General features: G+C 42.2%; 1 protein-coding gene across 6 annotated transcripts in view; it reads right to left on the bottom strand.

The window, feature by feature from the left end:
• sestd1 (SEC14 and spectrin domains 1) overlaps window positions 1-17,680 on the bottom strand; it is a 153,315-nt gene that overhangs the window by 40,972 nt on the left and 94,663 nt on the right. For all 6 annotated transcript variants that reach the window (XM_078551950.1, XM_078551951.1, XM_078551955.1 and 3 more), the window contains one exon: window positions 12,257-12,379. In XM_078551950.1, the coding sequence (XP_078408076.1) occupies window positions 12,257-12,379 (123 nt within the window). The remainder of the gene's footprint in view (window positions 1-12,256; window positions 12,380-17,680) is intronic.

The raw sequence follows: 17,680 nt of genomic DNA, 5'->3' as shown, positions 1-17,680 counted from the left end.
CTCGTAATTGCTTCGATTCGTATTAGGGGAACATCAGGAATTCTGCTTAGTAGCGAATTTTAGTTGATTGAAGTTTATTGTATTACAATGCTGTCTTCAACAGCAGCCACAACTTCAAAGCAGAGCTGTATTTTAAATGAGACAATGCTGCAGCTTCAAAAGTAAATAATTACCTCCCTTATGGTGGTTTATCTGGGCTCACCTAGAAGCAATAGTGCAGTAAATAAGGTTATAATTACTACTGTGATCAGCACTCAGCCCAGTACTATAATTTTTCTATTTTCTGGCTATGGATCATCCTTTGCCAGCAATGAGCTGTATTTGTTGCCAATGGTGGTGTTGATTCCATCCCACTATATTAGCATTTCTGTTAGACAAGTCTCGTATTGTAATAAGTAAATATCAATAAATGCCATTAGCCATTAAGATTGATTTTTAGGCTTTTTTTATTGACTGTTCTATATGCTAGTTGCACCACACTATTAATAACAACAGTAGTCCCTTATTTCTGCAGTGAAGTAGCTGAGCTCACGCTGGTCAGTAAGAATTCTATAATCAGCCTCAATGCCCATGGTTCAGGGGAAACAAAATTCAGCTTGGTCTTCTGCTCTCAATTACTAATCCCTGCTGGAACACATCACTACCAATGAAAACATTTATTTCTTTTGGATATTGCTTTTCTTCAAATTAGGGTTGCAATTCTTTTCTCTGATATTTAATTCTTTTATCTTCTGTAATTTTCTCAATGCTATTTGGAGAGTTGTAATTCTAGAGAGATCTAAAATACAAATGTTAAACTGTGGCTGACAGAAGGGCACCAAAGGACAATGTTAGGTTTAGTTGCAGACAGCCTTATAGATCAAGGTTTTCTCCTCACCAAAAGTAATTTTATTTTCTTTCAAGGCATCTATTTCTCTCTCTTGATTGTTACCAATTTTATTTTGCACTTTATCATTTTCCAAGTAAATTAATAATTTTTCTACAAGTATTGGAAATGCTGTTTTCAGCTTCCTATAAATCCACACACTGATCACAAAATTGGACTCCTTATTACCCACAGTTAAAGTGCTAGAGGTGTTGATGTTGTAGCAAAATAGCTTCCTCACAAAATAGCATCCTCAGCAAGAAAACACGTCCTGTGCAATGCAAGCCGAATGCAATCTTGTTGAGGACATTAATGCAGGCATTAGGAACGTGTGCTAGAATTTTGCAGAGTAGGCAGATTGTGGCATCAGTTAGCATGTAAAGCTGATTTGGTGCAGGAGCTGCCATTTTTGACCTTGCTGCTTCAGCTGAAGTCCTATCTTAAACATGCACAACTAAATATGCATTCAACAGCAGGAAAAATACCCCACTAGTGCTATTTAAAGTGATCATCAACAACTTGCAGGCTAGTTGTTGAGTTTGTAGAATTGTTTGGTGGTTTGAAGAGTTGGGTAAAATTAATGAAGTCCAGAGGCTGCGTTGTATGAGGAGAAGGCGGCTTTGGCTGTGAATGCAAGGGTTCTGGTCAGGACACCAGTTCTCTCACTGGGGCTGTAATTGTAATCCTCTTTGGGCTGGAGTATGAGATAGAGCTGGGGCAGGGGCAGCAAAGAGGAAGACAAGTTCACAGGGAGAGGAGTGGGTGAGAAGGGCTGTCAGCAGGAGGCCTTATCCACCTTGGGTCTTCCGGGAGAACTCCTTTTACCTTCACCTAAGTCAGGTGCAGTGTGTACATTGCCTGTGCTTTGCAAAGGGGGCAGTCACAAAACTCTGCAACCAGACCTGCACCCTCAGAGGTTCTGCAAAATGGCATTGCCAGTGACTCTGAAGGTGACTATGGCCCTGAATTTTGTTGTGTTAGGATTATTCCAGGCTGGAACAAGCGACATATGCAACATCTTCTAGGTCGCTGCCCACTTTTGCATCACAGAGATCAAAGACTCCCTTTATATCTCATTGAACAGAAAGAACCAGGCAAAGCATGGCTTTGCCAGGATAACAGGCTTTGCCACATGCAGGATGCCATCAACTGCAAATATGTGGCTTTGCAAGTGCTGCATCTCAATGCTAAGTGTACTGCAGCTGCAACGGTTACCATTCACTGAATGTGCATTTGGTGTGCAACCATGCTCAGCATCTTATGCTGGTGAATGCCTGCTGTCCTGGCAGCAATCATGATGCTTTCATTCTGAGGCAGTTTGCTGTACCTTCAGTCTTTTAGCCAATATGTCAAACCAGAGGGTGTTTGCTGAGCCACAAGTTTTATACCTTACTCATGACTCTGCTCTGGAACCCAGCCACGTGACCAGCATGTAAAGAGTACAATGAGAGCCAAGCTGCAATGTGAAACATTGAAGAGCAGACCATTGGGGTGCTGAAGCAACCATTCCGTCTGATAAGAGTAGTTCCGTACTCAACGAGGTGTGTGTCCTGATTTGTGGCAGTCTGCTCTATCCTCCACACACCTGACCAAGATGAGGGCATAGCTCTTGCCACCCAGGGATATGGGGTGCAGCTTAGGAGGAAGAGGAAGAGAAGAAAGAGGAAGAAGAAAGGGAACAGAAAGAGAAAGAGACATCCCTGTTCCAGCTGGGCTGTGAATACCTCATTTGATCATGGTTTTCATGAACACAACACCAAACCCCCATTATACAATAGTCACACGTCTTACCATCCTCTTGGCCACAATGGTGAAATTAAAGACTCCATAAAGCATACAAACTTTATCCAAAATACCATTCAACATTCCACACAAGTCAACTAATCACACTTGTGCATTCCGAGTGCGTGTTTTGCGGGCGCCTTTCCTGCACCCCCTCTAAAGCTTTTACATTCTTCCTAAAGTGCAGTGCTCAGAATTGGACACAATACTCCAGTTCAGGCTGAACCAGTGTTTTATGAAAGTTCATCATAATTTCCTTGCCTCTATTTATAAAGCTCACTATCCTGTATGCTTTTTAAAAAATCACTGTCAACCTGCCCTTTCCCCTTCAATAATTTGCGTACGTATATCCCCAGCTCTTCCTGTTCCTGAACTCCTTACAGAATTGTATCCTTTATTTTATATTGCTTCTCCTCATTCTTCCTACCAAAATGTATCACTTCACACTTCTCCACAATAAATTTCACTTGCCACATATCTGCCCATTCCACCATTCTATGTCCTCTTAAAGTCTATCATTATACTCTTCACCGTTCACAATTCTTCCAACATCTGTCATCTGCATAATTTTGAAGCTGTGCTCTGTATATCCAAGTCTAGATCATTAATATAGATCAAGAAAAGCATGGTCCTGGTACTGACCACTGGCGAACCCCACTACATGTCATGCCTGAGTCTGAAAAACCACTGTTCACTACTACCCCTCCATTTCCTGTCACTCAGCCAACTTAGATCCATGCTGCCACTGTCCCTTTTATTCCATCAGCTTTAACTTTGCTGGCAAGCCTATTATATGTCACCTTATCAAATGCCTTTTGGAAGTTCATGTAGACCACTTAAACTGCATTACTCTCATCAACCCTCTGTTACTTCATCAAAAAGGTATAAGACAAAGCCAGAAATACTTTCATTTTACATTCTTTAGGCCTGGTGACTAGATTTAGCCTTTCTACAATAGTACATAATGAAGACAAAGGGCTAAAAGCAAAATCATGGAGAAATGGATAGGGACTGGTCTTGGGCCACCAGCAAAATTTCTAACCGATAACAGAGGGGAATTTACCAATGATAAGCTAAGAGACATACGTGAAAACACGAGCATCATGGTCATGAATACTACAGCGGAACGTACTTTCAGCAACGGACTCCATGAAAGGAATCAAGCAGTGGTCGATGAAATGCTGCATAAAATTTTAACTGATCCACCAGACTCCAAATTGACAACCACCCTAACATGACTGGTTCATGCAAAGAAGTCATTCTAGATGGCTAGACAGTATAGTCTATCAGTTGCCTTCTGTGCTGCGAGATAGTCCTCCTGCTCTAGAAGGTACTACAATTAGTTCCATTTTTTCTGCACATTGGAATGTTTTACATGCAGGGAGACAGGTTTTCATGAAGGCTGAGTTCTTGGAGAAAATTCAGAAAGTATGGAGGCATTGCATAGGACCATCTGAGACAGAATTTAATTCAGATTTAGTGTGTATAAACGAGAGGGGCATAGGGATTGAAAGGCCCTGGCAAGGTGGTGATGGCAAGACAGTTCCTATTAAACATGGCAATCTGTTAAGGTTCATTCCACACAATTAACTGGAATTATAAAATCTCAAATTCTGAGCCGTTGATAGAAGTAAATGAGACACCTCAAGTTTTGTGATGCAGGTCCGGAGGAACAGAATACAATAGATCAAGGGCTAGAAAGTGATAGTGAGAGTGATCATGAGTACATCACAGTTATCAAATCTTAAGGTCGATAGCCCACAGTGAGTACTCAGATGACATATATTCCTGAGGGGCTTAGTGAATGGAGGGATGCAACAATTGTGGAACAAGCAGGAAAAGCTACTTGCAGGTTAACTATGGATTCATTGTTCAGAATGATAGCCAAGAATCGAGGTCCTTGGATTGGCAGAATGGGTTGAAAGAGTGGAGAAGAATAAAGCACAATGCTAGTGCTACTCCTGCATCTGAGCGTGATCACATACTGGAGAAAGATTCTCAGATGGCGCAAGAAGATGATCTCATAGCAACAGTCGCGATAGACATAGAAGCACAAGTAGAGGCCATAGACTGCACAATGAAATAAAGGTTACAGAACAGTCTTGGAACAGAACTAGAAGTCCTCATGCTTGTGAATTTTAATGCCTACAAACATACGAATTAGCAGAAGTAGGCCACTCGGCTCCTCGAGCCTGCTCCGCCATTCAATAAGATCATGGCTGATCTGATTGTAAGCTCAACTTCACATTCCCACCTAACCCCGATAACCTTTCATCCTCTTGCTTATCAAGAATCTATCTAACTCTGCTTTAAAAATATTCAAAGACTCTGCTTCCACTACCTTTTGAGGAAGAGAGTTCCAAAGACTCATGACCCTCAAGAAAAATTTTTTCCTCAATTCTGTCTTAAATGGGTGACCCCTTATTTTTAAAAAGTGACCCCTAGTTCTAGATTCTGCCACATGAGGAAACATCCTCTCCATATCCACTCACCCTATCAAGACCCCTCAGGATCTTTAATTTGGCATTTATTGCTAAAGGAATAGAGTATAAAAATAAGGAAGTGTTGCTGCAACTGTACAAGGCATTAGTGAGACCGCACCTGGAGTACTGTGCACAGTTTTGGTCCCTTTACTTGAGGAAGGATGTAGCTGCATTGCAGGCGGTTTAGAGGAGGTCCACTAGATTGATTCCAGAGATGCGGGGCTTGTCTTATGAGGAGAGATTGAGCAGTTTAGGCCAATACTCGCTAGAGTTTAGAAGGATGAGGGGTGATCTAATTGAGGTGTATAAGATACTAAAGGGGATAGACAAAACAGACATGGAGCGGATGTTTCCCCTTGTGGGGCATTCTAGAACGAGAGGCCATAGTTTTAGGCTAAGGGTTGGTAGATTTAAATCAGAGATGAGGAGGAATTACATTTCTCAAAGGGTCGTGAATCTGTGGAATTCACTACCTCAGAGTGCAGTGGATGCCGGGACGCTGAATAAATTTAAGGAGGAGATAGACAGATTTTTAATTAGTAACGGGTTGAAAGGTTATGGGGAAAGGGCAGGAAATTGGAGCTGAGGCCGAAATGAGATCAGCCATGATCATATTGAATGGCGGGGCAGGTTCGAGGGGCTGAATTGCCTACTCCTGCTCCTTGTTCTTATGTTATGTTCTTACATGTATCAAATTAAGTCACCTCTTACACTTCTGAACTCCAACGGATACAAACCTAGCTTGTCCAATCTTTCCTTAAAAGAAAACCGGCCCATTCCAGTTATTAGTCTAGTAAACCTTCTCTGAACTGCTTCCAATGCATTTACATACTTTCTAAATAAGGTGACCAATACTGTACACAATGCTCCAGATGTGGTCTCACCAATGCCCTGTATAACTGAAGCATAACCTTTCTGCTTTTGTATTCAATTCCCCTTGCATTAACAATAACATTCTATTAGCTTTCCTAATTACTTGCTGCACCTGCATACTAAGCTTTTGTGATTCATGCACCAGGACAACCAGATCCCTCTGCATCTCAAGACCTCTGCAATCTCGTACCATTTGGATAATATGCTTTTTTCATTCTTCCTGCCAAAAGGGACAATTTCACATTTTCCAACATAATACTCCATTTACCAGATCTTTGCCCACTCACCTAACCTATCTATATCCCTTTGAAGCTTCCTTATGTCCTCTTCATAACTTACTTTCCTATCTTTCTTTGTATCATCAGTAAATTTAGCAACCATGCCTTTGGTCCTTTCATTCAATTCATTTATATAAATTGCAAATAGTTGAGGCCCCAACACTGATCCCCTGTGGCATACCACTCATCACATCTTGCCAGCCAGAAAAATGACCCATTTATGCCCACTCTGTTTCTTATTAGCTAGCAAGCCTTCTATCCATGCTAATGTGTCACCCCTACCCCATGAGCTTTTATTTTCCGCAATGACCTTTGATGTGGCACCTTATCAAATGCCTCTGGAAATCTAAGTACAGTACATCCACTGGTTCCCTTTTGTCCACAGCACATGCTACTTTTTCAAAGAATTCCAATAAATTGGTTTAACATGATTTCCCTCTCAAATGGAGTCATACCTAGCACAAAAGAAGATGGTTGTGGTTGTTGGAGGTCAGTCATCTCAGCTCCAGTACATCACTACAGGAGTTCCTCAGGGTAATGTCCTCGGCCCAACCATCTTCAGCTGCTTCATCAATGACCTTCCTTCCATCATAAGGTCAGAAGTGGGGATGTTCACTGATGATTGCACAATGTTCAGCATCATTCGCGACTCCTCAGATACTGAAGCAGTCCATGTCCAGATGCAGCAAGACCTGGACAATATCCAGGCTTGAGCTGACAAGTGGCAAGTAATATTTGCGCCACACAAGTGTCAGGCAATGACCATCTCCAACAAGGGAGAATCCAACCATCACCCTTTGATGTTCAATGGCATTACCATCACTGAATCCCATAACATCCTGGGGTTACCATTGATCAGAAGCTGAACTGGTCTAGCCATATAAATACTGTGGCGACACAGCAGGTCAGAAGCTAGGAATCCTGCGTTGAGTAACTCACCTCTTGACTCCCCAAAACCTGTCCACCATCTACAAGGCATAAGTCAGGAGCGTGATGGAATACTCCCCACTTGCCTGGATGAGTCCCACTCCCACAATGCTCAAGAAGCTTGACACTGTCCAGGACAAAGCTACCCGCTTGATTGGCACCACATCCACAACCATTCACTCCCTCCACCACTGGCACACAGTAGCAGCAGTGTGTACTATCTACAAGATGCACTGCAGGAATTCACCAAGGCTCCTTCTACAGCACCTTCCAAACCCACGATCACTACCATCTAGAAGGACAAGGGCAGCAGATAGATGGGAACACCACCACCACACTCATCATCCTGACTTGGAAATATATCGCCGTTCCTTCACTGTCGCTGGGTCAAAATCCTGGAACTCCCTTTCTACCAGCGCCGTGGGTGTACCTACACCACATGGACTGCAGTGTTTCAAGAAGGCAGCTCACCACCACCTTCTCAAGGGCAACTAAGATGGGCAATAAATACTGGCCCAGCCAGCGAAGCCCACAACCCATGAATGAATAAAAAAAACCAAAACATGTCTGATTACCTAGAATTTATCTTAGTGCCCTACTATAACATTGTTAATAATAGCTTCTAACATTTTCCCTATGACAAATGTTAGGCTCACTCGCCTGCAGTTTGCTGCTTTCTGTCTCCCTCCTTTTTGAATAAAGGAGTTACATTAACTATTTCCCAATTTAATAGAACCTTCCTTGGATGTGGGTAATTTTGTAAAATTAAAACCAACACATCAACTATCTCAGAAAATGCTGGAAAACTCAGCAGGTCTAACAGTATCTGTGGAGAGAAAAACAGAGTTAACGTTTCAAGTACATATGACTCTTCTTCAGAGCTCTTTAGCTCCACGACAAAGTCAAAGAAACCAGATGGACCACCTGACCTCGACCTAGGCACCAGAGACGACAATGGTACACCTAGCCCTGTCGATACTGCAAAATCCTCTTTACTAAAATCTGGGGACTTGTGCCAAAATTGGGGCAGTTGTACCATAGACAAATCAACAACACCCTGACATAGTCATACTCACTGAATCATATTTTACAATGTCCCAGACACCATCACCATCATCCCTGTGTATGTCCTGTCCCACTGGCAGGACAAACCCACCAGATGTCTGCACAGTGGTATGCAGTCAAGAGGGAAAAGCCTTTGGAATCCTTGGCATTGACTCCAGGCCCCATGAAGTCTCATGGCATCAGGTCAAGCATAAGCAAGGAATCCGCCTGCTAATTACCACTTGCTGCCAAACCTCAGCTGATGAATCATTATTCCTCCATTTGGGCATAGAGTGTACTCTGGCTGGGGGACTTCAATGTCCATCACCAAAAATGGCTCAATAGCACCATTACTGACCGAGCTGGCTGAGTCCTGAAGGATATTGCTGCTAGACTGGGTCTGCCACAGGTGGCGAAGGAACCAACAAAACAGAAAAACCTACTTATCCTCACTATCTACTTAACCTCATCCTCACCAATCTACCTGTTGCAGATGCATCTGTCTCGAGAGTATTGGTAGGAGTGACCACTGCACAGTCCTTATGGAGACAAAGTCCCGCCTTCACATTGTGGATACTCTCCACTGAATTGTGTGGCACTAGCACCATGCTAAATGGGATGATTTCAAATAGATCTCGCAAATCAAAACTGGGCACCCATGAGGTGCTGTGGGACATCAACAGCAGAATTTTATTCAACCACAATCTGAACCTCAGGGCCCAGCATATACCCCACTCCACCCTTATTAAGCCAGGGGATCAACCCTGGTTCAATGAAGAGTTCAGGAGGGCATGCCAGGGGCAGCATCAGGCATTCTTAAAAATGAGGTGGCAACCTGGTGAAGCTACAACACAGGACTGTGCCAAAACAGTCTATCGCATGCCAAATAGCAGAATCAGCATGTGATAGACAGAGCTAAGCGATCCCACAACCAACAGATCAGATCTAAGCTCTGCAGTCTTGACACATCCAGTGACGAATGGTGGTGGGAGAGACTCCACAAACGTCCCCATCCTCAATGATGGGGGAGCCCAGCACATCAGTGCAAAAGACAAGGCTGAGCATTTTCAAACATCTTCAGCCAGAAGTGCTGAGTGGATAATCCATCTCGGCCTCCTCCCGAGGTCCCCAGCATCACAGATGCCAGTTTTCAACTAACTCAATTCACTCCACATGATATCAAGAAACAGCTAAGGCACTGGAAACTGCAAAGGCTATGGGTCCTGACAACATTCCAGCAGTTGCAGTGATGATTTGTGCTCCAAAACTAGTCACACCCCTAAGCCAAGTGTTCCAGTACAGCTACAACACTGGTATCAACCTGGCAATGTGTAAAGTTGCCCAGATCTGTCTTGTCCACAAAAAACAGGAATAATCCAACTCTGCTAAATACCCCACATCAGTATCAGTCAACTCTCGAACATCAGCAAGGTGACGGAAGGTGTCATCGACAGTGCTATCATGCGGCACCTACTCAGCAATAACCTGCTCACTGATGCTCAGTTTAGGTTCCACCAGGGCCACTCAATTCCTGATCTCATTACAGCCTTGGTCCAAACATGGAAAAAAAGACAGGAATTTAAGATGGGAAGAGAGAGTGACAAGCTTGACATCAAAGCAGATTTGACTAAGTATGGCATCATGGAGCCCCAGCAAAACTGAAGTCAATGGGAATCTGTGGAAAAAAATCTCCGCTGGTTGGCGTCATACCTAGCACAAAATATGATGGTTGCGGTTGTTGGAGGTCAATCCTGTCAGTCCCAGGACATCACTACAGGAATTCCTCTGTGTCGTGTCCTAGGCCCAACCATCCTCAGCTGCTTCAACGTTGACCTTCCTTCCATCATAAGGTCAGAGTGGAGATGTTCGCTGATGCTTAAATAATGTTCAACACAATCTGCGACTCCACAGACACTGCAGCAGTCAATGCCCAAAAGCAGCAAAACCTGCACAAAAGTCAGTGTTGGGCTGATAAGTGGCAAGTCACATTCACGCCACACAAGTGCCAGGCAATGACCATCTCCAACTAGAGAGAACCTAACCATCTCCCTTTGACATTCAATGGCATTACCATTTCTGAATCCCCCACTATCAACATCCTGGGGGTTACCATTGACCAGAAACTGAACTGGACCAGTCATATAAATACTGTGGCTACAAAAGCAGGTCAGTGGCTGGAAATTCTGTGGCAAACCAACTCCCCAAAGCCTGTCTACCATCTACAAGGCACAAGTCAGGAGTGTGATGGAATACTCTCCACTTGCCTGGATGAGAGCAGCTCTAACAATACTTAGAAGTATAAGAAGAACTCCATCCAGGACAAAACAGCCTGCTTGATTGGCACCCCATCCATCACCTTAAACATTCATAGCCTCCAACACCAAAACAGCAGTGTGTACCATCTACAAGATGCACTGCAGCAACTCACCAAGGCTCCTTCAATTGAACCTTTCAAACTCATGGCCTCCACCACCTAGAAGGACAAGGGCAGCAGCACCACCACCTGCAAATTCCCCTCCAAGTCACACACCATCCTGACTTAGAACCATATCGCTGCTCCTTCACTGTTGCTGTGTCACAAATCCTGGAATTCCCTTCCTAACAGCACTGCAAGTGTACCTACACCACATGGAGTGGCAGCAGCTCAAGAAGGCAGCTCATCACCACCTTCTCAAGGGCAATTAGGGATGGGCAACAGATGCTGGCCTAGGCAGTGACACCCAAATCCTGTGACAGCATAAAAAAAAATTGAACTTTAAATCAGAGTCAGAGCCTGGGTTGCAGATAAACTTCCTTGCTCTAAGCAATTCTACTTCTTTACTTTGCAAATTTGTTGTAAGTTTTGATGTTTAACTATGACAATTAATATAAATTCAAAGTAGATAAAAATAAGAAAAGAACATATGACTTTAAAATGGGACTGAGTTACATTTACATGCTTTGGTTCAGTTATCCCTCGTCTTCCCAAATTCACCTGAAGACTACACTTTATCTCGACTCCCTTATGCAACATGACTGAAGATCAGTTACTGGTACAATTGTTAGAAAGCACGACAAAAGTAAAAATGTTAGCAATTTCTTGGAAGCTTTGAATTGAAAAGATCGAGTCCCATTCAATTGCATAAAGTTCTCAGTTTATATTTTACTCTAAGCTAATGATGACCCATTCACTTCCAGATCTGGAGGCGCACTTCAAACACTCATGGGAAGCCTTTTACAAATCTTAATTGAGAGTTTCAGCTCACGATTTTACTGAGTTAAATATTAAAATGTACCTCTTAGACAAGATTCCTTGGATTCGCCCATGTGTCATGCATTGTAAACCAGTCCTTTAATCTATTTCCACATTTTCTATTTTGGACAGCAATACCACTCAAATGATGCAAGATGACATGGGAAACAAAGTTCAGCACTCCTCCAACTTCACCATTGGCTGAAAATTAAGTTGTTACTGTAATGTTGCACTGCCTCAGGCTTTTTGCCTTTCATGAGGCATTTTATTTTCAATCAGTGGTTGCTCAGTACACAAACTTAGCATTGAGCATTTTGCAGCATCATCGTGCTCTGACAGGTACAGTGGGAATGGGCCAATGACAACAAAAATTACAATATAAAAGCTTAAAATTAATTTTTAACCTCAGCAATTGTCAGAAACAAGATTAAGACTCATGAGCATTCCCTGGAGTATTCATTTGATACTTTGTACTTTTCAGTAGGATACCAATCAGTTGATTTAGCTTGTTCCATCTTTATTTAATGGGAAAATTGTATATTGTACAAAGGAGCACATCATGCATATTAGTTTAGTACGATATTTTATCACAGAAATTTGTTTTAAATTCTCATTACCTCCCAAAGGTTTCTCACTCCCCTCCAATCAGAAATAATAGTTATAAATCCTAAGAAAACAAATTGGCACCTTGAACTCTTCAGCATTCTTAAACCTATTAACTTTTGTGCATTAAATACACTCATGTTATAAACCATGTAAAATAATCCCTTACACTGTGCTGGCTTTCTATTTCCTCATGTTTTTGCTGTAAGGCTTGGGAAGCTCGAATGGAATCCCCAATTCCCCACTGAGTCCTCAATTGTTCCGATCCAGGTCCTTCCAGCCAGTTCACAACCTAAAGTGAGACATTAATTTTGGTAATTGAATTGAACGGCAAATCTTCATCAAGACGATATTCCTGAAAATCCCTCAAACGTGAAATAAAAAACACAAATGAAAAACAACTGTGGTACAACCGGAGAGGAATTGGAGACTCAAATAGGAATATATACTTTCACAGTTGAGGCATCAACTATTTAGCAATCCATTTATTTTTTCATTTAAAAGTTAAATTGTAGTATATGGTCTGGTGATGCTGTATAGTAGCACAGTAATGCAGTGTCCTGGAGGCTCAACATGCCAGTGTTCACCCATGATTCCTCAAATAACTTTCCAATTTAAGTGGGCCATTTGGCAGAGATGTAGAATGGAGGCAGTGCATTTCTACAAAACACAGAATGTGAAAGGGAAGAGAGGAACAAAACAGCATGGAGACTCAAAACGCATTACTCTTGTGTACCCCCTAGTTGAAAGTTTAAATGCAACATGAAGCACACTGCCTGTCTCTCAGGGAAGCTGCTTGGATCAGGGATACTAAAAGGCAAATGGCAGCAATTGCTTACCAACCCAAAAAGAAGTAATATTAATATGTGCACCAAATAATCCAAGTTTTCCAGGTATGGAATGATTACACTAACAGTCTTGAAAAAGAAACTGAGTCCAGGACAACCAAAATCAGAACACCTTTTCTGAATAAACAACACTCTTTGAAGGTTTATTTAACATTTAAAATGTTTTATTCCTCGATGAGCAAGTCTGGGATCTTTTATTCATTGTGAATTACTCTGGATGTACTGTTCAAACAGTGCTATTCGTTAACCTGCAGGTCAGCTCATCTGGGAGACGACAGCCTGCAAACGATTCAGCCCTTTCATACGTCTCATTTCTCATTTGCATCAAAGCAAGGACTAATAAGATACCAACTCCCAAGATACTAAGGGATTGTTGTCAACTGCCAAACTGACAATGAAAAGCTAAAGGAAAAAAATTACAAAACAGATGCTCCAAATATTGTAAGAGAAATCTTGAAATGCATGAACATTTCAACTCCAGACATAACTATTCAAACGTTCTCCTGGCTAGTTTCCAATCCTCAACCCCTTAAGATTCAGTTCTTCTAAAACTCTGACAACCACATCTTAGTCTGGACCAAGCCTCAGCCAATCCCTTACTCTTTAATCTACATGGGACTGGGAGCCAATGTTACCTCAAATTTGGAATTCTCATCCTCATTGGTAAATCCCTCCATCCCTCCGAAACCTCCTGTAGTACTACAACCCTCTTCCCTTCAAGCTACTTGTTCCTGATTCTAGCCTCTTCTGCATCTTCACTTGATTCTTGCATCCCCACTGCCTTTGTCACACCATAAGTGGTTGTGCCATCAGTTGCCTGGACCTATTGCTGTAGATTGTCTTTCCTAAAAACCTCAGTCTTCCTCTCTTCTTAAGTACCTGCTTACAGCCCACCTTTTTGGCAAAGCTATTGCTCATGCTCTTAATATCTCTTTCCTTGGCTTGCTGCTTATTTTGTTCTTTACATCTCTATGAAGTGCCTTGGGACATGTTTGTACATTAAAGGTGGAAAATAAAGCAAGGTGTTGTTTTGGGTATGAAACTGTAGCTCTGTTTATGACCTGCTGTTTTTTTATGTTTAGATGCAAATACCTTTGTATTGTAGCTTCACTAGGTCGGTGCCTTATTTTAAGTTACAACTAACAGCACATGTTGCATGCCTTCCCAGACTCTTCAGTGAACCAGACTTTGCGTCCTGGTTTGATATAAATGGAGAAGTCAAGAGGCACGACAAGCTATGAGATGCAGAATGTGGCGGCAGATAATTCTGCTGCTGCTGATGGGCTACAGCTGCTCTTGGATTCCAGTTTTAGGTTTCTAGGCCTGTTTTCGCTCTAGTCCCTTCTAAATGGCAGTAGCGCTTGCATTATCTGATGAATGGCGCCCTCACTTTGAAAAGTGAACTCCTACCTTTTTACAAGTCCCCTTCTCTGACTGATTTGTGAACAAGTTGGATTGGTTCATTTTTTGGGAGCTGCTACAAATTACATAATTTATTTAATTCTATTTCACAGCTTGCCATGGTAGGATTTTAACTCTCAACCTCTGGGTATTGGTCCAGTACCATGGCCATTGTACTAACCTAGAGATAGGGTAGTATGAAATTGGGGTGGTCAGGTCAGGGTATTTGATTCAAAACTTATTCAGAGAAATCTTGGTTTGTAAAGACTTCAGCTAATGGCCCAAATACTGTATTAATTTGAAATGGGTGTCAACAATAAGAATCTACATATCAATATGCATTGAACATTGCTGTCCAAAAGGGAAGCAACCAAACCAAAACAAATATAGATTTATCCCCATTATACAAACAAAATGGCTGTTTCTTCCACCTGTTTGACATAGTGTTTGTGACTTAACTTCTTTCACCATCTAACCACCAACACCAAGCAACCCTTAAAGATGTGTTAAATAAACTGCTAATTGTTGCTCTCAACACCAGTTTAATAACTCATAACAGAACGCCACAGTTGCAGTGTACATGGGTTTTCACTAAGTCTTTGATAAGGTGTCTCAGAACAGATTTTTCTGAAAAATTCAATCAAATGTTTGAGGAGGAATCAATTGTCAGATGGAAAAACCGTTAATGTGTAATAAAAACAGAAAATGCTGGAAATACTGAGCAGGTCAGGCAGCTCTAGGGGGAGAGAAACAAAGTTAATATTTCTGGCTGATGACCTTTTATCAGAATCCATGGGGACAATTTTCTCCCTGTTGGGTGGGCTGGTTGGGGGCAGGCGCAGAGCTGATCACCGCCTGCGATTGGCTCCATGCCGTCATTTTACGTAGCTGGGCCAATTAAGGCCCGCCCAGCGTGACGCACGGCTGGTAGCGCTCAGCGCTACCTATGCAGGCGGGGGAGGCAGAAAAAGAGGGAGAGTCGGCGCATGCGCGTGAAAGAGCACAGAAATCTCCCTGAGGCACAAAGCTGCCCTAGGGTGATTAAGTTCATATTGAAATATTTAAATAAAGAAAGGTAAAAATTATTTAGACATGTCCCCTCATGTGACAGTGTCACATGATCTGGGATATGTTTATGAAATGTGAATAAATTATTTGTAGATTTTATTAAACCTTCAGGAAACCTCAACCCACCTGTGGATGAGGTTTCCTGAAAAACATGAAGGCTGCTTGATCTCTTCACCAACCTTAAGGTTGGACGGGCAGTGTTGATAATTAGTTTAATTGGCTTTTTAATGGCCTTAACAGGCCTCTGACAGTTTGGCAGGCGCGCAGCCGCATCCCGCACGCGCCCGCCGAACAAAGATCTGAATGGCGTGTGGTGCTGTCGAGATGCACACCCAAGTCACTGTTTGTCATTTTACGTGTCGGCGAGCAGGGCCCGCCCCTACACGTCGACGTGAAAATTCTCCCCCATGGCACTAATTTATGCTAAGATAAATGACTGTTGTTTGGATAGGGGGTGGGGTAGAACTGATTTCTCCCAGGCGTCACAGTCAATCCTTCTTATCAGCATGTGAGGGAAAGGTTTGGACTTAGTTACAGTGAACACGGCCTTGAAATTTACTGGTCACAAAGAAGTAGGAGGCTTGCAAACAACAAGATGGACTCTTAAAATATCTCAGAAAAACACAAACAGATTAGTGGGATGGACAGATCAGTAGCAGATATAATTTGATGTTATTATGTTATTATTGATGTTATCATGTTTCAGGGGCAAAAATCCGGGACTGAATGGAAAGACATTGAAGGATGTGAACAACCAGAGATCCACAGCTTCAAATCCATAATGCGACCGCGGGTAAGATAAAGCTCTGAAAATAAACAGCATTTTGAGTTTCACAAGTAAAAGCCTGGATTGAAGAGTGAAGTATGAAATAATAATACAATAATCGTGCCCAAGTTAGAGTACCACATGTATTTTTGGGCACCTCATTGAAGCAGTGTTAGGTGTGGCTCAGTTGGTAGCGCTCTCACCTCTGAGTCAGAGCTTGTGGATTCAAATTCCACTACAGAGGCTTCAGCACAAAAATTGAGGCTGACAATCCCTTACAGATCTGAGGGAGTTCTGCCCTGTCAGGTCTGCCATCTTTCAGTTGAGACATTAAACCAATGCCCTGGCTGTTTTCTCAGGTGGGTGTAAAAGTTTTCATGTCACAATTTTGAAGAGTAGCACAGGAGTTTTTCTGATGTCCTGGCCAATATTCATTGCTTAATCAACATCAGAAGAACAGATCATCTGGTCATTATCACATTGCTGATTACGGGAGTTTGCTGAGTGTGCAAATTGGCTGGTGCATTTCTTACAACAGTTACTACATTTCAAAAGTACTTCCTTTTACGTAAAGCACTTTGGGACATCCTAAGGTAATGAAGGAGCTATATAAATTTAAGACTTGCACTTTTCTTTAAAAGGACTTTAAAGCCTTAGACATGGTACAGCATAGATTCATTCAGATGATCTCAGGGTTAGGAAACCATATCTACAAGGAAAGACAGGAGACACTAGAGCAGAGAAGGTTAATAAGGATTTTGACGCAGTGAAAGAAAGACTATTTTCTCTGGTTGGAGACTAACTGGTAAGAGATTATTAATTCACCGAGAAGTTAAGATAAATCATTTTACATAAAGGGCTGTGAAAGCATGGAATACTTTGCCTCAGGAAATGGTTGAAAACAAAACCATTACAGCCTTTTGAAGAAAACTGGACAAATATTTGACATGAAGGTAATAAGAGAACATGAATTTAAGATCTTCACTAAAAGAATGAAAGGAGAGGTTAGGAGAGGTATTTTTATGCAGTGTGTTGTAACATGGAGTACTCTACTAGATTTTCTGATGGAAATGCGATCTAGCTTTTAAAAGGAAAATGGGTAAATATTTAAATTAATAGGATATAGGAATGTGGGAAATGGGCAGGGAATGGAACTAAGTAATGAGCTCTTTCAGAGAGCCAGCACAGAGAGCTGAATATCTTTCTTCTGTGCTGGAAAATTCTATGATTCGTACCAAGTACCATTCACCCACTAACTCTGTGCTCACTGGCTTACATTGGCTCCAGATCCAGCAATATCTTAATTCTGAAATTCTCATCCTTGTATTGCATTCCTCCAAGGTCTTGCACCTCCTCATATTGCCAGCCTTACAACCCTCCAAGATGTCTGCTCTCCTCCAATTCTGGCCTCTTGTCCAGCCTGGACCTTCACAGCACTACCACTGGCAGCTGTACCTTCCATGTCACCAGCCACTGTTAACATTGGCCGGAGGCCCTTTTATTATGTATA

This window comes from Cetorhinus maximus, chromosome 11, assembly GCF_964194155.1.
Source record: "Cetorhinus maximus chromosome 11, sCetMax3.hap1.1, whole genome shotgun sequence".
Lineage (NCBI taxonomy): Eukaryota > Metazoa > Chordata > Chondrichthyes > Lamniformes > Cetorhinidae > Cetorhinus > Cetorhinus maximus.
The sequence above is the reverse complement of the archived record's forward strand: the minus strand, read 5'-3'. Positions and strand labels throughout refer to the sequence as shown.